The sequence below is a fragment of the Mustelus asterias genome, chromosome 26 (genome assembly GCF_964213995.1).
Source record: "Mustelus asterias chromosome 26, sMusAst1.hap1.1, whole genome shotgun sequence".
Lineage (NCBI taxonomy): Eukaryota > Metazoa > Chordata > Chondrichthyes > Carcharhiniformes > Triakidae > Mustelus > Mustelus asterias.
Window position 1 is genome coordinate 2,737,448 of NC_135826.1, and position 16,799 is coordinate 2,754,246.

Below are 16,799 nucleotides of genomic sequence, written 5' to 3' on the forward strand. Positions count from 1 at the left end.
GGAGGGAGAGAAAACTGAACTCTAGTCCAATTAGTCTGACAGTAATATGGAAAATGTTGGGATCCATTGGTTAGGGACATGCTAACAAGACCTTGTAGAAAATCAGACTTGGGCAGAGTTAACACTGATTCACAAAGGGAAATTGTGTTTCCAAAATCTTCATTTTTGAGGCTGTAATTTGCAGGGTAGATGAGGGCAAAACCAGTGGGTGTAGTATCCTTCAATTTTCAAAACATTTGATAACATTGCACATGAGTTGCTATGTAAAATTCAAGCTCATTGGATTGATGTTGATTGAGTATTGGAGAATTGTCAGAAAATAAGAACCGCTCATTCTCAGGTAGGCAGCCTGTGCTTAGCAGAATACGGCAAGGATCAGCACTTGAGTCTCTGCTATTTACAATCTGTTATATTGACTTGAAGTGTGTGTGTGTGATGTTCGACAGGATGCATTGCCCAATAAAAGGGCAGCAGATTGGTCTAAATGCCACCTGTGGGTTCTGAATGGGCATATATATTAAACTGATCTTTCTCTTCACCCTATCTGTAACTGCAACACCACCCTCTCCTGTTCTTCTCCCCTATGTACTATATGAATGGTATGTTTTTGTCTGTATAGTGCACAAGAAACAATACTTTCATTGTATCCCAATACATGTGACAATAATAACTCAAATCATCCTAACTTGGAACTAAATCACTGTTTCTGTCGCTGAGGCAAAAACCTGGAACTTCCTCCCTATCAGCATGTGAATGTACTTAAACCAACTGGACTGCATTGGTTCAAGAAGATGGCCTACCATTACCTTTGCAAGAAGAATTGGTGACAGTAACAAATGGTGGTATTGCCAGTGATGCACATCCTGTGAACAAGTGGAAAAAAATAATTGAACTAGCACCTGAAGTTCAGAAGAACATTAACTGTGATGCAAGGCTTGTTCAAAAGAAAAAAAAAGCACTTCTGGAGCGTCCTTCATGACCTTGGGTGTTTTACAGTCATTGCAATACATATAAAGTATTCATTGGTGAATTAACTATCATAGTTCCTATAACAATGTAAGTTGCTAAAGGAGGTGCAATGCATTTTGTCTACATGGATTTGAAAAAGGTGCATGACAAAGTGCCAATATAACAGGTTAGTTAACAAAGTTGAGGTTTGTGGAATAAGGCTCATAGAGTGGGCAGATTAGTGGCAGGTAGAATTTAACATAAGTGTGAGGTGATACATTTTGGTTGAAAGAATAGGAAGAGGCAATATAGACTTAGTGGCACAGTGGAAGGATGCATGGACCTGGAGGCTCGTGCATCGATCTTTGAAGATAGCAAGACATTTTGAGAAAGAAATTATTAAAACAGATGGGAACTTTGTCTTGATGAATGGGAGTATTGACTACAAAGCAGTAAAGTTGAGGCTAAAGTGGTAGGATGTTTTTAGCAGCAAGTGGTAATGACCAGGCGCTTGATGCCTATGAGTGTGGCAGATAACTAATAAACATGATGGGTAGTCGAGGTCCCAGTCAGATCTTATGGAATGTTCCTTGTCATATCCTGCTAATTAGGGTACGGGCCAATTATACATATTCTCTGCTTCCTGCTGCTCAGTCAATTTCTTCACCAGGTTAATTATTTTACCTTTGTTCCTTGGGTTCCAAGTTTAGCTAACAAGTGTCCAATGAGGGACTTTACCAAATGCCTTCTGGAAATCCAGAAGCGACAAGTTTAAACCAGAAGGGATAGGTTTAAAGCGATTGTCAAAAGAACCAAATGAGATGTGAGATAAAACCTTTTTACACAGCAAATGGTTATGATTTGAAGGCAGATTCAGTCAAACATTTTTAAAAATCCATTTTTTAAAATGACGGAAATGGAACTAGCTAAATTGCTTTTGCAGTGTGCTGGCATGGACTGAATGGCCTTCTGTGCTGTAACCATTCTTTGATTTTACAGGTTTGCCAGGCATAACCTACCATCTAATCAACTGATAGTTTTCAATGTGTCTATTCCTGGGGGTGGGGGGAGGTGAAAGTGGGGTTGGTGACATTTGCTTGGACAGAATGGAGGATGAGGGTCTCTAATTCCCATAGATGTGCTCCTCAGAACGTTGCTGATTTCCTCCAGAAGGAAACAAAATATGGACAAGTGATTGAACCATCAATTGGAAAAAAGAAAACACTTTCTGAGCACATTGCAGCTGAGGATTTTCTGCCAGGCGTCTGTAATTGTGAGACAGGATTTCCAAAAATGTGATTTGGGGTGAGTGCCACTGACGAGGCCAGCATTTATAGTATACAGTATAGAAATCAAGGCTGCCACTTTCGGCCCTGAAAAGTATCCAGTCTACTTCATTACCCTGGAAGTTAAAGTGTCTCAAAAGTTTGTGCAACAGGTGAAGTAGCAACATAAGTGATATTCTGTGATAACAGGATGCTGCTGTCAAGCCAAAAGGACATTCTGCCTACTGCACAAATGAACAATGTGGTATGAGTGCTGGTGTGATGCCAAGGCCGTATTTCCCAGTAACTCAGGAATTATATCAAACAGCATTTTCCTTTTGCTGTTTGCAACAGAGAAAGTACTGATCGCGCGCGCTCAACCAGGTCATGCTCGCAAAACTCAGAACAGTGTCCAACTTTAATTATGTTTCTGTGATTGGACAACGTTTAACTAAACAATCTCAATTATGCTAAGAATTCCAATTTAATATCAGTTTGGCTTACAGTGTAGCTCATTTACCTGTGCTAGAAGCTACATATATTCACACACACGGCCCTGTCCTTTGCAAATGAAAATATCTCCACTCATTGCGCCTTTTTCAATTGAACAAAAGCGTGGGGAATAGCCATTACCTGGTTCACTGCGCAATGTCTTGAACCAATCAGAGTTGACTTGTCTGATTGAATTTAAGCAAAAACTTGGCAGCTAACTATTCCCTGATGCATTCTCCATGGCAATGTCTACTAATCAGAGTTCACTTGCCAACAAATCAGCACCCTATTTTCATGCATTAAAAATTGTTGTTCTCTTTGAGATTTGGTATTGTGTTTTGTCCTGATCAGTGCGGATGAAAAGCTGCAACAGCATATCTCTCTTTTTCAGCAATTCTCAAGTTCTGCGCTACTAAGCAACTAAACAAAATGTAGTGGATATGCATATATGGGTTCTCAAAATGTTTGATAAGGTGCTACAATAGAGAGTTGTTACTAAGATTGTGGTTTATGATCTTAAAGAATACTGGGCGAGAGGCAAGGAAGGAAAGCAGGGTGCAGGAATAAAATAATTTTTGTTTAGGTTGGTGGGATGGGATTGTGACCCAAGGATCCATGCTGTAATTTCTTTTACTTTTATATGTATGATTTGGATATTGGCATTAGATAAATTTGACATTTGCTGATTAAATCAACTTGGGGGTCATGACAAACTTTGGAAAAATACTGAAGATTACAAAAAAACATGCATTTATATACCATTCGTGATGTGCTAAAGTGTTTTATAACCAATTAAGCACTTTTTAGAAGTATGATCACTTCTGTTCTCAGAAACTTACACCAGCCAGGCTTCACAATCGTAATAATTAGATCATCTGTTTTTGGTGATATTGGGTGAGGAATGAATGTTGGTTGGGATACCAGGGAGAACTTTCTTACTCTTATTTTAAACTACTCTTTTATGGCGACATGAGAAGGTTGACTCTGCTAGTGTTTCATCAATACCAATACCTCTTACAGTACAGCACTCAGTACAACACTCCAATGCAATATTAACATAAGTCATAGGAAAACACTTGAGCCCACAACCTTCTGGTTCAAAGGTGAGAATGCGGCCACAGAGCTATTGCTGATATTGCCAAAGCAAAAAGTAACTCCAACTGGAAGGAGAGATTTCTTTAGAGTTGTGATAGCTCTAAAATGCTAATCCTGGCAATAAAAGTTTGGAGTAAACTTGTGCCTCTGATAGATTTATTAATCTAATATTGAGACTTGGGGGTTCTGGGCTGACCAACATGAGTTAAAAATGAAAGCTTTTTTGTTTTAAAAACAGGAAGTGATGGAAAAACTTAGCAGGTCTGGCAACATCTATGGAGAGAGAAGTTAATATTTTGAATCAATATTACTTTTCCTTAGATCATTGTCTTCAGTCACATTGCCACTGTTTATTGCCCATCCCGAGATGTGAAAGTGATGCTGGGCCTTCTGATTAAATTGCTGTAGTCCTTGTGATGATGGTGCTTCCGTGATGGGACCAAGGGGGGAGTTTCCAGATTTTTGATTTTACGGTCATGCTGTAACACCAATTTATGTGCAAGTCAGTACAGGGGCACAGTCCGAAATATGTCCTGGTTAGGTGTTTTGGCCATGTTAAATTCTCCCCCAGTGTACCCGAACAGGCGCTGGAGTGTGGCCATTGGGGGATTTTCACAGTAACTTCATTGCAGTGTTAACGTAAGCCATACTTACGACTAATAAATAATAGATAGTGGCACATGAAGTCCTTGAAACCTCAATATGGGCTCTGCAACGTTGGATAATTTAGTGGAAATACCAAGCAGGCCAGGCTGCAGAAACAGAATTAATACGTCAGTTTGAACTCTGCTGAGCATTCTCTGTTTTTATTTCAGATTTCCTGCATCTGCAGTTAATTTGCTTCTGTACAACTTGGCCATCCTAAATTCTCCCCTCAGAGTGGATTTCCACAGTAGCTTCATTGCAGTGCGAATGTAAGCCTACTTGTGGCACTAATAAATAAACAACAACAAAAAACAACTTGTTGCCTGTTTAAATTGGCTTTGTGTGCAGTATTACAGCAATAATGGGCCTGGGACAAGTGGACCCTCCAGTGCTGTCCCAATGCCATTAATGGCAACCTTTGGCATCACGTGGTACAGCCAGCGCCTCCTCCCCCCGGCGGGCGCTGTAACGTCAGACGCTCCAGCTCGCACAGCGTCATTACGCGCGCCTTTCCGCTCTGCGTGCGGACGCTGCCGTGCGCGCACCCTGGCCGACGGCGTACGGCGCGCGCTGACCGACGATGCCGTACGCGCTCGCTCGCTGGCCGACGATGTCGTGCGTGCGCGCTCGCTGGCCGACGCTGCCGTGCGTGCGCGCGCGCTTGCGGGCTCCCCTCCCCCTTCCGCGGTCTGTGCGCGGCGGCTGCTCCGCGGGGAAGATGGCGGCGCTTGTCTCCCTCACTCAGGTACCGAGAGCGATCCGGGAGCGGGGGAATGGGGCGGGGGGAGAGTCCAGAGAGCGGCACCCGCCCTCCGCCGAAACCCAGCGATCGAAGCGGGCATCGAATGCGGGCACTTTGCTGTCAGTGAGCGGCTGATTGAGAGGCAGCTAGGCCGCGGCTGGGGAGAGCCGGGCTGCCTGGAGGCGAGGGTAGGGGAGTGAGCGGCAGCCGGCTCCCCCACTTCCTCCCCCGGCATGTTCCCTCAGCGGGGAGCTTGGGCTGTGATTGCCCCGCACCCCCAGGGCAGGGGGTCTCCATCTGCAGCCAGCTTGTTTACAGTCAGCCCGCTGTCTGGAGACTCGGCCGCTCTCAGGGTCCACACTCACTGCACCTCCTGTCAATATTTCCGGTGCAAGCCTGGCACCCGTTCCCTCTCATGTTCCTAGTTCTTCAGATGCTCCGAAAGGCGGATGTCCCAGCAAAATGTTAGAATTAAATGATTTGCCACCTTCATCTCAGACTGGGACGTTGATCGGGAGTTCTCCCGCTGTTGTGATTGTTTTATTTTCATTCCAGAGAGCAGTATAAGAAGTTGACTGCTGAATTGTATACGGTTCAAAATCACTGTAGGACACCAGAAGGTTTTGTTTTCAGTTGACTCTTGTGGTATTTTCCTGAATTTGATAACTTGCTTAAGTACAGCTCCACAAACACTGTTTACTATTCAGATGCATCTGCAAGTGACAATTCTTCCAATTAGAAAACTGTACTGGTTAATAATGCTCTACTATTTGTCAGTGGAAGGGGTTCACATCTGTGCCTGACATCCATATATTGAAAATCCATATAAAGTACAAACAACCGGCAGGGGTCACTGGATAATTGTGAGGATCAGGAAAACTGACTAATGTTTGCCCCCTCGCTTGCCTGAAGCAATTCTAGTAACTCCATCGTTATGATTCAGGGTATCTTTGTTTGGAAACTTCCTGGTCAGATATCAGGCACACACGCCATTTTCTACAATCGTGAGGATGTCGGCATTGTTGAGAAAGTACTGCTAATAAGAAATGTTGGAGCATTTTTCATCTGGCTCAGGCTCGCAGCATGATATGATTTCAGGTGTACAATGTTGCATTCTGGCAGAGACCTGAAGATGGTTTAGTACTGCTACAAACTATGCAAAGCAATATTATTTGTATTATGGCATGCTATAAGTGCATTGTACTCTACAAAGATTATTTCTGATCTTACTGATTTGAGAGATGGGAGCAGTCTTGTGCACATGAATGTATTGTGTCACATTTTGATTTGCAGGATCCACTGTGTGGTTATAATTTTATATTGGTCATGACAGTACTTTATATAGACGTTCTATGTGTAAGGTTTGAGACAGTTGATATATAAGAGGTTATAGAGGGCAGGTAATAAAATAAAATTTTTGGGTCTTTGGCTAAATATCGGTGTTCGATTAAAAACAAAATGCTGGCAACTTCAGGTCAGGCAATATCTCTGCGGAGAGAAATAGAGTTTTAGGCTAATGACTTTTTGAGTGTTTACAGCCTTTTCTGTTTTTCACAGTCTTTTAAGGAACAGTTGTTAGGGCTGCAGGGTGGGCATGTGCCTGTAAAAGAGAAGGGTAGGATTCGAGAACCGTGGATAACCAGGGGAATTGAGGGATTGGTCAAAAAGAAAAGAGAGGCGTATGTTAGGTCCAGGCAGGGAGGGAGCTCTGGAGGAATACAAAGAAAGTAGGAAAGAACTCAAACGAGGAATTAGAAGGGCAAAAAGGGGTCACAAAATGTCCTCGGCAGACAGGATTAAGGAGAATCCCAAGGCATTTTATTCATACGTTAGGAACAAAAGGGTTGTCAGGGAAAAAATCGGACCTCTCAGAGACAAAAGTGGGGAATTATGCTGAGAGCCCAAAGAAGTAGGGGAGATCCTAAATGAATACTTTGCGTCGGTATTCATAAAGGAGAGGGATGTGTTGATTGGGAGTGTCTCGGAGGGAAGTGTTGACCCGTTAGAGAAAATCTCCATTGCAAGGGAGGAAGTGTTAGGTTTTTTAGGGAATATAAAGACTGACAAATCCCCAGGGCCTGATGGAATCTATCCAAGGCTGCTCAGGGAGACGAGAGATGAAATCGCTGGGCTTCTGACGCAAATCTTTGTCTCGTCACTGGACACAGGTGAGGTCCCAGAGGATTGGAGGATAGCTAATGTGGTCCCGTTATTTAAGAAGGATAGGAAGGATAACCTGGGAAATTATAGGCCGGTGAGCTTGACGTCCGTTGTAGGGAAGTTGTTGGAGAGAATTCTTAGAGATAGGATGTATGCGCATTTAGAAAGGAATAAACTCATTAACGATAGTCAACATGGTTTTGTGAGAGGGAGGTCATGCCTCACTAACCTGGTGGAGGTTTTTGAAGAAGTGACCAAAATGGTTGACGAGGGAAGGGCCATGGATGTCGTCTATATGGACTTTAGTAAAGCGTTTGACAAAATCCCTCATGGTAGGTTGGTGCAAAAGGTTGGATCTCATGGGATAAAGGGGGAGGTGGCTAGATGGGTGGAGAACTGGCTTGGTCACAGAAGACAGAGGGTGGTAGTGGAAGGGTCTTTTTCCGGCTGGATGCCTGTGACTAGTGGTGTAGCGCAGGACTCTATATTGGGACCTCTGCTGTTTGTGATTTATATAAACGATCTGGAAGAAGGTGTAACTGGGGTGATCAGTAAGTTTGCGGATGACACGAAAATGGCTGGACTTGCAGATAGTGAGGAACATTGTCAGAGGTTACAGAAGGATATAGATAGGCTGGAAATTTGGGCAAAGAAATGGCAGATGGAGTTCAATCCTGATAAATGCGAAGTGATGCATTTTGGTAGAACTAACGTAGGGGGGAGCTGTACGATAAATGGCAGAACCATAAAGGGTGTAGATACGCAGAGGGACCTGGGTGTGCAAGTCCACAGATCCTTGAAGGTGACGTCACAGGTGGAGAAGGTAGTGAATAAGGCATATGGCATGCTTGCCTTTATAGGACGGGGCATAGAGTATAAAAGTTGGGGTCTGATGTTGCAGTTGTATAGAACGTTGGTTCGGCCGCATTTGGAATACTGCGCCCATTTCTGGTCGCCACACTACCAGAAGGACATGGAGGCTTTAGAGAGAGTGCAGAGGAGGTTTACCAGGATGTTGCCTGGTATGGAAGGGCTTAGTTATGAGGAGAGATTGGGTAAACTGGGGTTGTTCTCACTGGAAAGACGGAGGATGAGGGGCTGACCTGATAGAGGTGTATAAAATTATGAAAGGCATAGATAGGGTGAATGGTGGGAAGCTTTTTCTCAGGTCGGTGGTGACGTTCACGAGGGGTCATAGGTTCAAGGTGAGGGGGGGAGGTTTAACACGGATATCAGAAGGACGTATTTTACACAGAGTGTGGTGGGGGCCTGGAATGCGCTGCCGGGCAAGGTGGTGGAGGCGGACACACTGGGAACGTTTAAGACTTACCTAGATAGCCACATGAACGGAGTGGGAATGGAGGGATACAAAAGAATGGTCTAGTTTGGACCAGGGAGCGGCGCGGGCTTGGAGGGCCGAAGGGCCTGTTCCTGTGCTGTATTGTTCTTTGTTCACCCTATTTTGTTTTCCTATCAATGAAGGAGATTAATTTCTTCAGTGCTGGAGGCGACCCTGGTACATGAAAGATTTTTGTGTTTTTCTCCACCTGTTGAAGGAGACAATGTCAAAGGGATATTTTGATTTTTAAGAACAAAGTATTGTGAATTGATTATTCATGTGAACTGTAGAGTTCTGAGGCCAACTGATCAAAAACATATAGCAATCAATGGTACTTTATCTCTCTTACCATTTGTTCTCCATTCCATCATCATATATGTTTTGTGACAGTGAATACTTCAGGTCTGTTTCAATCTTTATCATTCTCTGATTTTGTAAGGCTCTCAGTTCTAAGATCTCTTTAAAATTGTTAGGGCTTGGCCCTTATATATGTTCATGGTTATGGGACATTCTGAGTTCAGCATACTTGTTTCTGAGGACTGTCACTATGAGACTGGAATGGACTTTATCAGTACCTTGTGCACACACACACTGTAGTGTTTACATTGCCATAAAAGGACTTTAATGAATATCAGCTGCGCTCCATAGCGATGTGTACACGCATCCCCTGTTTTTCCTCTCTGAGTCTGTTTTCAAATATGAAATCTTGAGAAGTGATCAGTTTTGTTAAAACTTTGGCAACAGGTCAGAAAGTTTCAAAATTAAAACCTGATTAAACTGCAGCCAGCAATCCTGATGCGAAGGCAAGTTGTTAGCAGGAGGAGCAGTTTATTCCGGAATGATTTCACAGTATATATCTTGTAATGTCTAAAATTCCTCTGGCACAGAAATTTGTACTCATACAGAAACAGGTTGAACTAGCAGTTTACTGGCTTAACTCATGGCATTAGGAGTACTAATTGGAAATTAATTGGATTTAGTATATAGCAGCAAATCAATGTGTACTTTAGTTACTACCTGCCACAATTAATGAAACGTTTTTGGAAAACTCAACCCTTTTGATGGGTATTTGATATTTAGAAGTGTCAGACAAGGTTTCATACTGCTTACAAAAGTGGCAGCTTTTACGATAGTTTGTTTTGGAGATGGTAATTTATTTAAACGATTCATGTGAGATATGCATCCCCCTGTGGTATTGAAAATTCTGTTGTGAATGAAGTACAAGTGTTTGCCTTTCAGTGGCTGAGAAAATCCAGTAACATGGTACCAGGCCATCGATCATGTATATATCTCTTGGTCCCGCATTATTTAATGGATCCATTATGATCCTTCATGTACTTTTCTCTACAAATACTAAATTGTATTTGATGTAGTGGATCTTATTGGTGTCATTGAACATTACATATGGGGCTGAGTGCCCATTTACAGGGAAGGAGGTGTTGTGCGTGTGCAATCCTTAGCATAAAAATGGATAATGGAGATAACGTGAGCAGTACATTATTTCTTGAAATGTGCCTCATCCGTTTCTTTGTTTAGCTGCCTGGCTGTTGTACTTAAAATGTGAGAGGTGCAGAAAATCAAAGAAAGTAATCTGCATCTTTAGGGACTGCATGTACTGGCTTGGCAGTTAAAGCATGCCTGTGGTGAGGGCACAACAACTTCTAGTTCAGATGGTGCTGAACTTATAAAGATTGCAAATTCAGTTAGATGACATATAAAATCATATCATTTTGTTGCTGAATTGATATGGAACTGCTACAAACCACAGAAGTTCATTTTACTGAGCTTTTGTGGCCTGCTGATTTGTTACCTACATGGTACAGGTGTGTTGAGTAATCTTCCTGCTTTGTGTTTAATTCAGGTTGAAATAATATCAATACAACCAAACAGGAATGGAAAGGAAACTGTATCTTGATATGACAGTTGCTCTGCATTGGAGGGGAAGAAAAATTTACTTAGCAGTTGGACCTTTCCCTGACTTTCTTATTCAACTGTTTTAAGAAGTATTTTCATTTATACTTTTGCCATACCTACGTGAAGTAAAATCCTAGCAGTGTGAGTGTCTACTAACTGTTCATGAAGTGAGCAGGAGGTAGGTGACGTTTTAGAAATTTACTTTGTTGTAGTGCAAATTGTACATTTAATACATCTTCCAAATCCGTGACCGCTACCATCTAGATGGACAAGTGCAGCAGACATATGGGAACACCACTAGCTGGAAGTTCCCCTCCGAGTCACTCACCATCCTGACTTGGAAATATATTGGTTTTCCATCACTGTCACTGGGTCAAAATCCTGGAACTCCTTAACAGCACTGTGGGGGTATCCATACCACAGGGACTACTGTGGGTCCAGAGGGAAGGTCACCACCACCACTTCAAGGGCAATGTATGTTCTAATTAGGGATGGGCAATAAATGCTGGCCTCGTCAGTGACATCCTCATCCCATAAATTGAAGTTAAAAATTGCATATTTTCACATAAGGAGGCGCTGACAGAGGGGAGGGAGAGAAAAGTGAGGGATATTTAAAAGGGAGAGAATGAGAAACCGAGAAAGATTGAGAGATGGTGATAGGATTAATGTGGTGAGAGGGTAACCAAACTGAGGAATGTGGAAGAGAATGCAAAGGCAGAGCTGAGGGAATTTCAAGGGGAGGGAATGAAAATATAAGATCTACATTTCATGTAAATAGTTGGAAACAAAACTTGTTGGTATATTTTGTTGTCAGTGAGTATAGTCTGTCTTTACTGTCTCTCAGTGTACTATTCAGTTCTTGACTGTTGGAAGGTAGCTGTCCATGCCTAATGGTTCAGACTGGCACTGGCAGAGGCCTAGCAGCAGGTTGATCAGTCACTAGTGTTCTTGTGAGGAAAGTAAATAACTGAAATTGGAATATCACCATGTGATTTTTTTCCCCCTTCGCCTTTCCTGAATAAATTGAGTCATGTTGCGGTAACTATTCTCCACGACTCATTTAAACTGGCTGTTTCGAGGTATCCCTGCTAAGCCTCATCCTATCTTTATTTGAAACAAATGCATGTACACCATAGTCACAGGGAGGTGATGGTCTAGTGGTATTATCGCTAAACTATTAATCCAGAAACTCAGCTAATGTTCTGGGGACCTGGGTTCAAATCCCACCATGGCATTGATGGTGGAATTTGAATTCAATAAAAATATCTGGAATTAAGAGTCTACCGATGACCATGAAACCATTGTCGATTGTCAGAAAATCCCATCTAGTTCACTAATGCCTTTGGGGAAGGAAGTCTACCTACATGTGACTCCAGAGCCTGGGGGATGACCCTCCAGGGGTAAGCCACGAAGACCAGATCGCCTGCACAGAGACAGGCTCAGAGGCCCAGAAGGGAAAGAAGGGGATTAGGAGAGAAATAGTGGTGGGGGATGCGATGGTTAGAGGCACGGACAGGCGGTTCTGCGGGCGCGAACGAGACTCCAGGATAGTAGTCTGCCTCCCTGGTGCCGGGATGCTGGATGTCTCCGAGAGGGTAGGAAGCATATTAAAAAGGGAAGGTAATCAAACAGATGTAATTGGACACATTGGTGAAAATGACATAGGTAGAAAGAGCAGGGGGGGGTCATATGAGAGCAATTCAGGGAGATGGGTGCTAGGCTAAAAAATAAGGCCTCTAGGGTAGCAATCTCTGGACTGCTCCCAGTGCCTAGTGCTAGTGAGGCCAGGAAGAGGGCGATTCTACAATTGAACACGTGGCTAAAGGACTGGTGCAAGAGGGAGGGTTTCAAATTCACTGATCATTGGGAAGTCTTCATGAGAGGATGGCACCTGTCTGGAGAGGATGGGTTACACCTTAACTGGAAGGGCACAAATATCCTGGCTGGGAGTTTTGCTAGAGTGTTTCGGCAGGGTTTAAACTAGTGTGGCGGGGGGTGGGGATCAAAACAGTAGGTCAGCGAGTACTGAGGCTGGGGTCGAGCTGGGGAACCAGGGCAAGGCTAGGTAAGAAGAAGAACATTCTGGAGCAGGATGACTGAGTGGGCCTGGAGGTCTGGAGTGCGTCTGCTTCAATGCGAGGAATGTAACGGGTAAGACAGACGAACTTAGGGCCTTAATGCTTACGCGGAATTTGGATGTGGTTGCGGTGACGGAGACATGGTTAAAAGAAGGACAGGACTGGCAGCTCAATATTCCGGGGTATAAGTGTTTTTGGCGAGACAGCGGAGGGGCTAAAAAAGGTGGGGGAGTAGCGGTATTAGTTAGGGAGCATATTACAGCGGTGCAGAGGGTGGACAATTTAGAGGGGTCATGTAATGAGTCGCTGTGGGTGGAGCTCAGAAACAGGAAAGGTGCAGTCGCTATGCTGGGGGTGTACTACAGACCACCCAACAGCCCACGGGAAGTGGAGGAACGGATATGTCAGGAGGTTCTGGATATGTGCAGAAAAAATAGGGTTGTTGTAGTGGGAGACTTCAATTTCCCTGGTATAGACTGGAAAGTGCTTAGGGCTGGGGGTCTGGATGGGGAGGAATTTGTAAAATGCGTACTGGAAGGTTCTTTGGAACAGTATGTAGATAGCCCAACTAGAGAGGGGGCTATACTGGATCTAGTTCTGGGAAATGAGCCCGGTCAGGTCGTCAAAGTTTCGGTAGGGGAACATGTGGCAAATAGTGACCACAATTCTGTTAACTTTAGGATAGTAATGGACAAGGACGAGTGTTGTCCTGAGGGTAGGGTGCTAAATTGGGGGAAGGCTAACTATAGCCGGATTAGGCAGGAATTGGTGGCCGTTGATTGGGAGAGGCTGTTCGGGGGTAAGTCCACGTCTGGCATGTGGGAGTCTTTTAAGGAACAGTTGATAAGGCTGCAGGACAGGCATGTGCTGTAAAAAGGAAGGATAGGAAAGGTAGGATTCAAGAGCCGTGGATAACCAGGGAAATTGAGGATCTGATCAAAAAGAAAAGAGAGGCGTAGGTTAGGTCCAGGCAACTGAAAACAGATGGAGCTCTGGAGGAATACAGAGAGAGTAGGAAAGAACTCAAACGGGGAGTTAGAAGGGCAAAAAGAGGTCACAAAATGTTCTTGGCAGACAGGATTAAGGAGAATCCTAAGGCATTTTATTCATATGTTAGGAACAAAAGAGTCGTCAGGGAAAAAGTCGGACCTCTCAGAGACAAAGGAGGGGAATTATGCTTAGAACCCAAGGGAATAGGGGAGATCCTAAATGAATACTTTGCATCGGTATTCACAAAGGAGAGGGACTTGTTGACTGGGAGTGTCTCAGGGGGAGGTGTTGACCCGTTAGAGAGAATCTCCATTATAAGGGAGGAAGTGTTGGGTTTTTTAGGTAACATTAAAACTGACAAATCCCCAGGGCCTGATGGCATCTATCCTCGACTGCTCAGGGAGACAAGAGATGAAATTGCTGGGCCTCTGACGGAAATCTTTGTCTCTTCATTGGAACAGGTGAGGTCCCTGAGGATTGGTGGATAGCGAATGTGGTACAGTTATTTAAGAAGGGTAGCAGGGATAACCTGGGTAATTATAGGCCAATGAGCTTGACGTCCGTGGTAGGGAAGTTGTTGGAGAGGATTCTTAGAGACAGGGTGTATGCGCATTTAGAACAGAACAATCTCATTAGTGACAGACAGCATGGTTTTGTAAGAGGGAGGTCGTGCCTTACAAATTTGGTGGAGTTTTTTGAAGAAGTGACAAAAACGGTTGACGAAGGACCGTGGATGTCATCTATACGGATTTCAGTAAGGCATTTGTCAAAGTCCCTCATGGCAGGTTGGTTAAGAAGGTTAAGGCTCATGGGATACAAGGAGAGGTGGCTAGATGGGTAGAGAACTGGCTTGGCCACAGGAGACAGAGGGTAGCAGTCGAAGGGTCTTTTTCCAGCTGGAGGTCTGTGACCAGTGGTGTTCCGCAGGGCTCTGTACTGGGACCTCTGCTATTTGTGATATATATAAATGATTTGGAAGAAGGTGTAACTGGTGTTACCAACAAGTTTGCGGATGACACGAAGATGGCTGGACTTGCGGATAGCGATGAACATTGTCGGACAATACAGCAAGATATAGATAGGCTGGAAAATTGGGCGGAGAAATGGCAGATGGAATTTAATCCAGATAAATGCGAAGTGATGCATTTTGGAAGAACTAATGTAGGGGGGAGTTATACAATAAATGGCAGAGCCATCAAGAGTATAGAAACACAGAGGGACCGAGGTATGCAAGTCCACAAATCCTTGAAGGTGCAGCACAGGTGGAGAAGGTGGTGAAGAAGGCATATGGTATGCTTGCCTTTATAGGACGGGGTATAGAGTATAAAAGCTGGAGTCTGATGTTGCAGCTGTATAGAACGCTGGTTAGACCACATTTGGAGTACTGCGTCCAGTTCTGGTCGCCGCACTACCAGAAGGACATGGAGGCTTTCGAGAGAGCGCAGAGAAGGTTTACCAGGATTTTGCCTGGTATGGAGGGTCTTAGCTATGAGGAGAGATTGGGTTAACTGGGCTTGTTCTCCCTGGAAAGACGGAGAATGAGGGGAGACCTAATAGAGGTGTACAAAATTATGAAGGGTGTAGATAGGGTGAACAGTGAGAAGCTTTTTCCCAGGTCGGAGGTGACGATCACGAGGGGTCACGGGCTCAAGGTGAGAGGGGCGAGGTATAACTCAGATATCAGAGGGACGTATTTTACACAGAGAGTAGTGGGGGCCTGGAATGTGCTGCCAAGTAGGGTGGTGGAGGCAGACACGCTGGCATCATTTAAGACTTACCTGGATAGTCACATGAGCAGTCTGGGAATGGAGGGATACAAACGAATGGTCTAGTTGGACTTGGAGGGCCGAAGGGCCTGTTTCCTGTGCTGTACTGTTCTTTGTTCAATGTGGTTGACTCTCATCTGTCCTCTGAAGTGGCCTAGCAAGCCAAGGGCAACTAGGGATGGGCAATAAATGCTGTAAGAAGTCTCACAACACCAGGTTAAAGTCCAACAGGTTCATTTGGTAGCAAATACCATAAGCTTTCGGAGCACTGCTCCTTCGTCAGATGGAGTGGAAATTTCCACTCCACTCCATCTGACGAAGGAGCAGTGCTCCGAAAGCTTATGGTATTTGCTACCAAATAAACCTGTTGGACTTTAACCTGGTGTTGTGAGACTTCTTACTGTGTTCACCCCAGTCCAACGCCGGCATCTCCACATCAATAAATGCTGGCCAGCCAGCAACACCCAGGTCCCACAAAAAAATAAACTTGATTGAGGTGAGAGTTTTTCTGTTCCTTATTCACTGGAAATCAGTCTGATGATTGACTGCTATGGGTGAAGTTAGCTAACAGATTAGGAATTGGACTTAGACCTTCCCAGATTGTTTTGTCGACTTTTGAAATTAAAAATAGTTATTGAAACCCTTGACTTTCTTGTAGATTAAAATTCTGTCTCACTCCATCTTCAGTATATTCAATAACCCAGTCTCCACTGCTCTCTGGAGTAGAGTTCCAAAGATTAGCCATCCTCTGAAAGAAAAAAACATTTTTCCCATCTCTGTCTTAAATGGGAGACATGATGTGGAGATGCCGGCGTTGGACTGGGGTAAGCACAGTAAGAAGTCTCACAACACCAGGTTAAAGTCCAACAGGTTTATTTGGTAGCACAAGCCACAAGCTTTCGGAGCACTGCCCCTTCATCAGGTGAGTGGGAAATGGGAGTAAATGGGAGACCCTTTGCTTCAAAATTGTGACCCCTAGTTCAAGGTTCCCCTGTGAGAGGAAACATTCTCTTAGCATCTATCCTAACAAGCTCATTCAGAATCTTCTATGTTTTAAAAAGGTTGTCTCCTATTCAGCTAAACTCCAATGTCTGCAAGCCTAACCTGCTCATCCTTTACTTTATCCCAAGAATCAACCTCGTGAACCTTCTCTGAACCATCTTCAATGGTACATCCCTCTGTAAGTAAGCAGGCCAAAACTGTAACAGTGCTCTGGGTGTGGTCTCACCTGTGCTGTAAAGCTGTAGCAGGACTTTGCTACTTTTATGCTCCATTTCCATAAAGGTTAACGTTCCATTTGTCTTCCTAATTATTTGAAACACCTACAAGTTAACTTTTTGTGATTCCTATATAGCGACACCCATA

The 16,799-nt window shown here is 44.0% G+C and overlaps 1 protein-coding gene across 1 annotated transcript in view; it reads left to right on the forward strand.

Annotated features, from left to right (window-relative positions):
* Positions 1 to 5,123: 5,123 nt before the first annotated feature.
* LOC144479379 (epidermal growth factor receptor substrate 15-like 1) overlaps positions 5,124 to 16,799 on the forward strand; it is a 312,517-nt gene continuing 300,841 nt past the window's right edge. Inside the window, exon 1 of the mRNA XM_078197999.1 lies at positions 5,124 to 5,190. Coding sequence (XP_078054125.1) covers positions 5,164 to 5,190 — 27 coding nt within the window. The 5' untranslated portion in view covers positions 5,124 to 5,163. The remainder of the gene's footprint in view (positions 5,191 to 16,799) is intronic.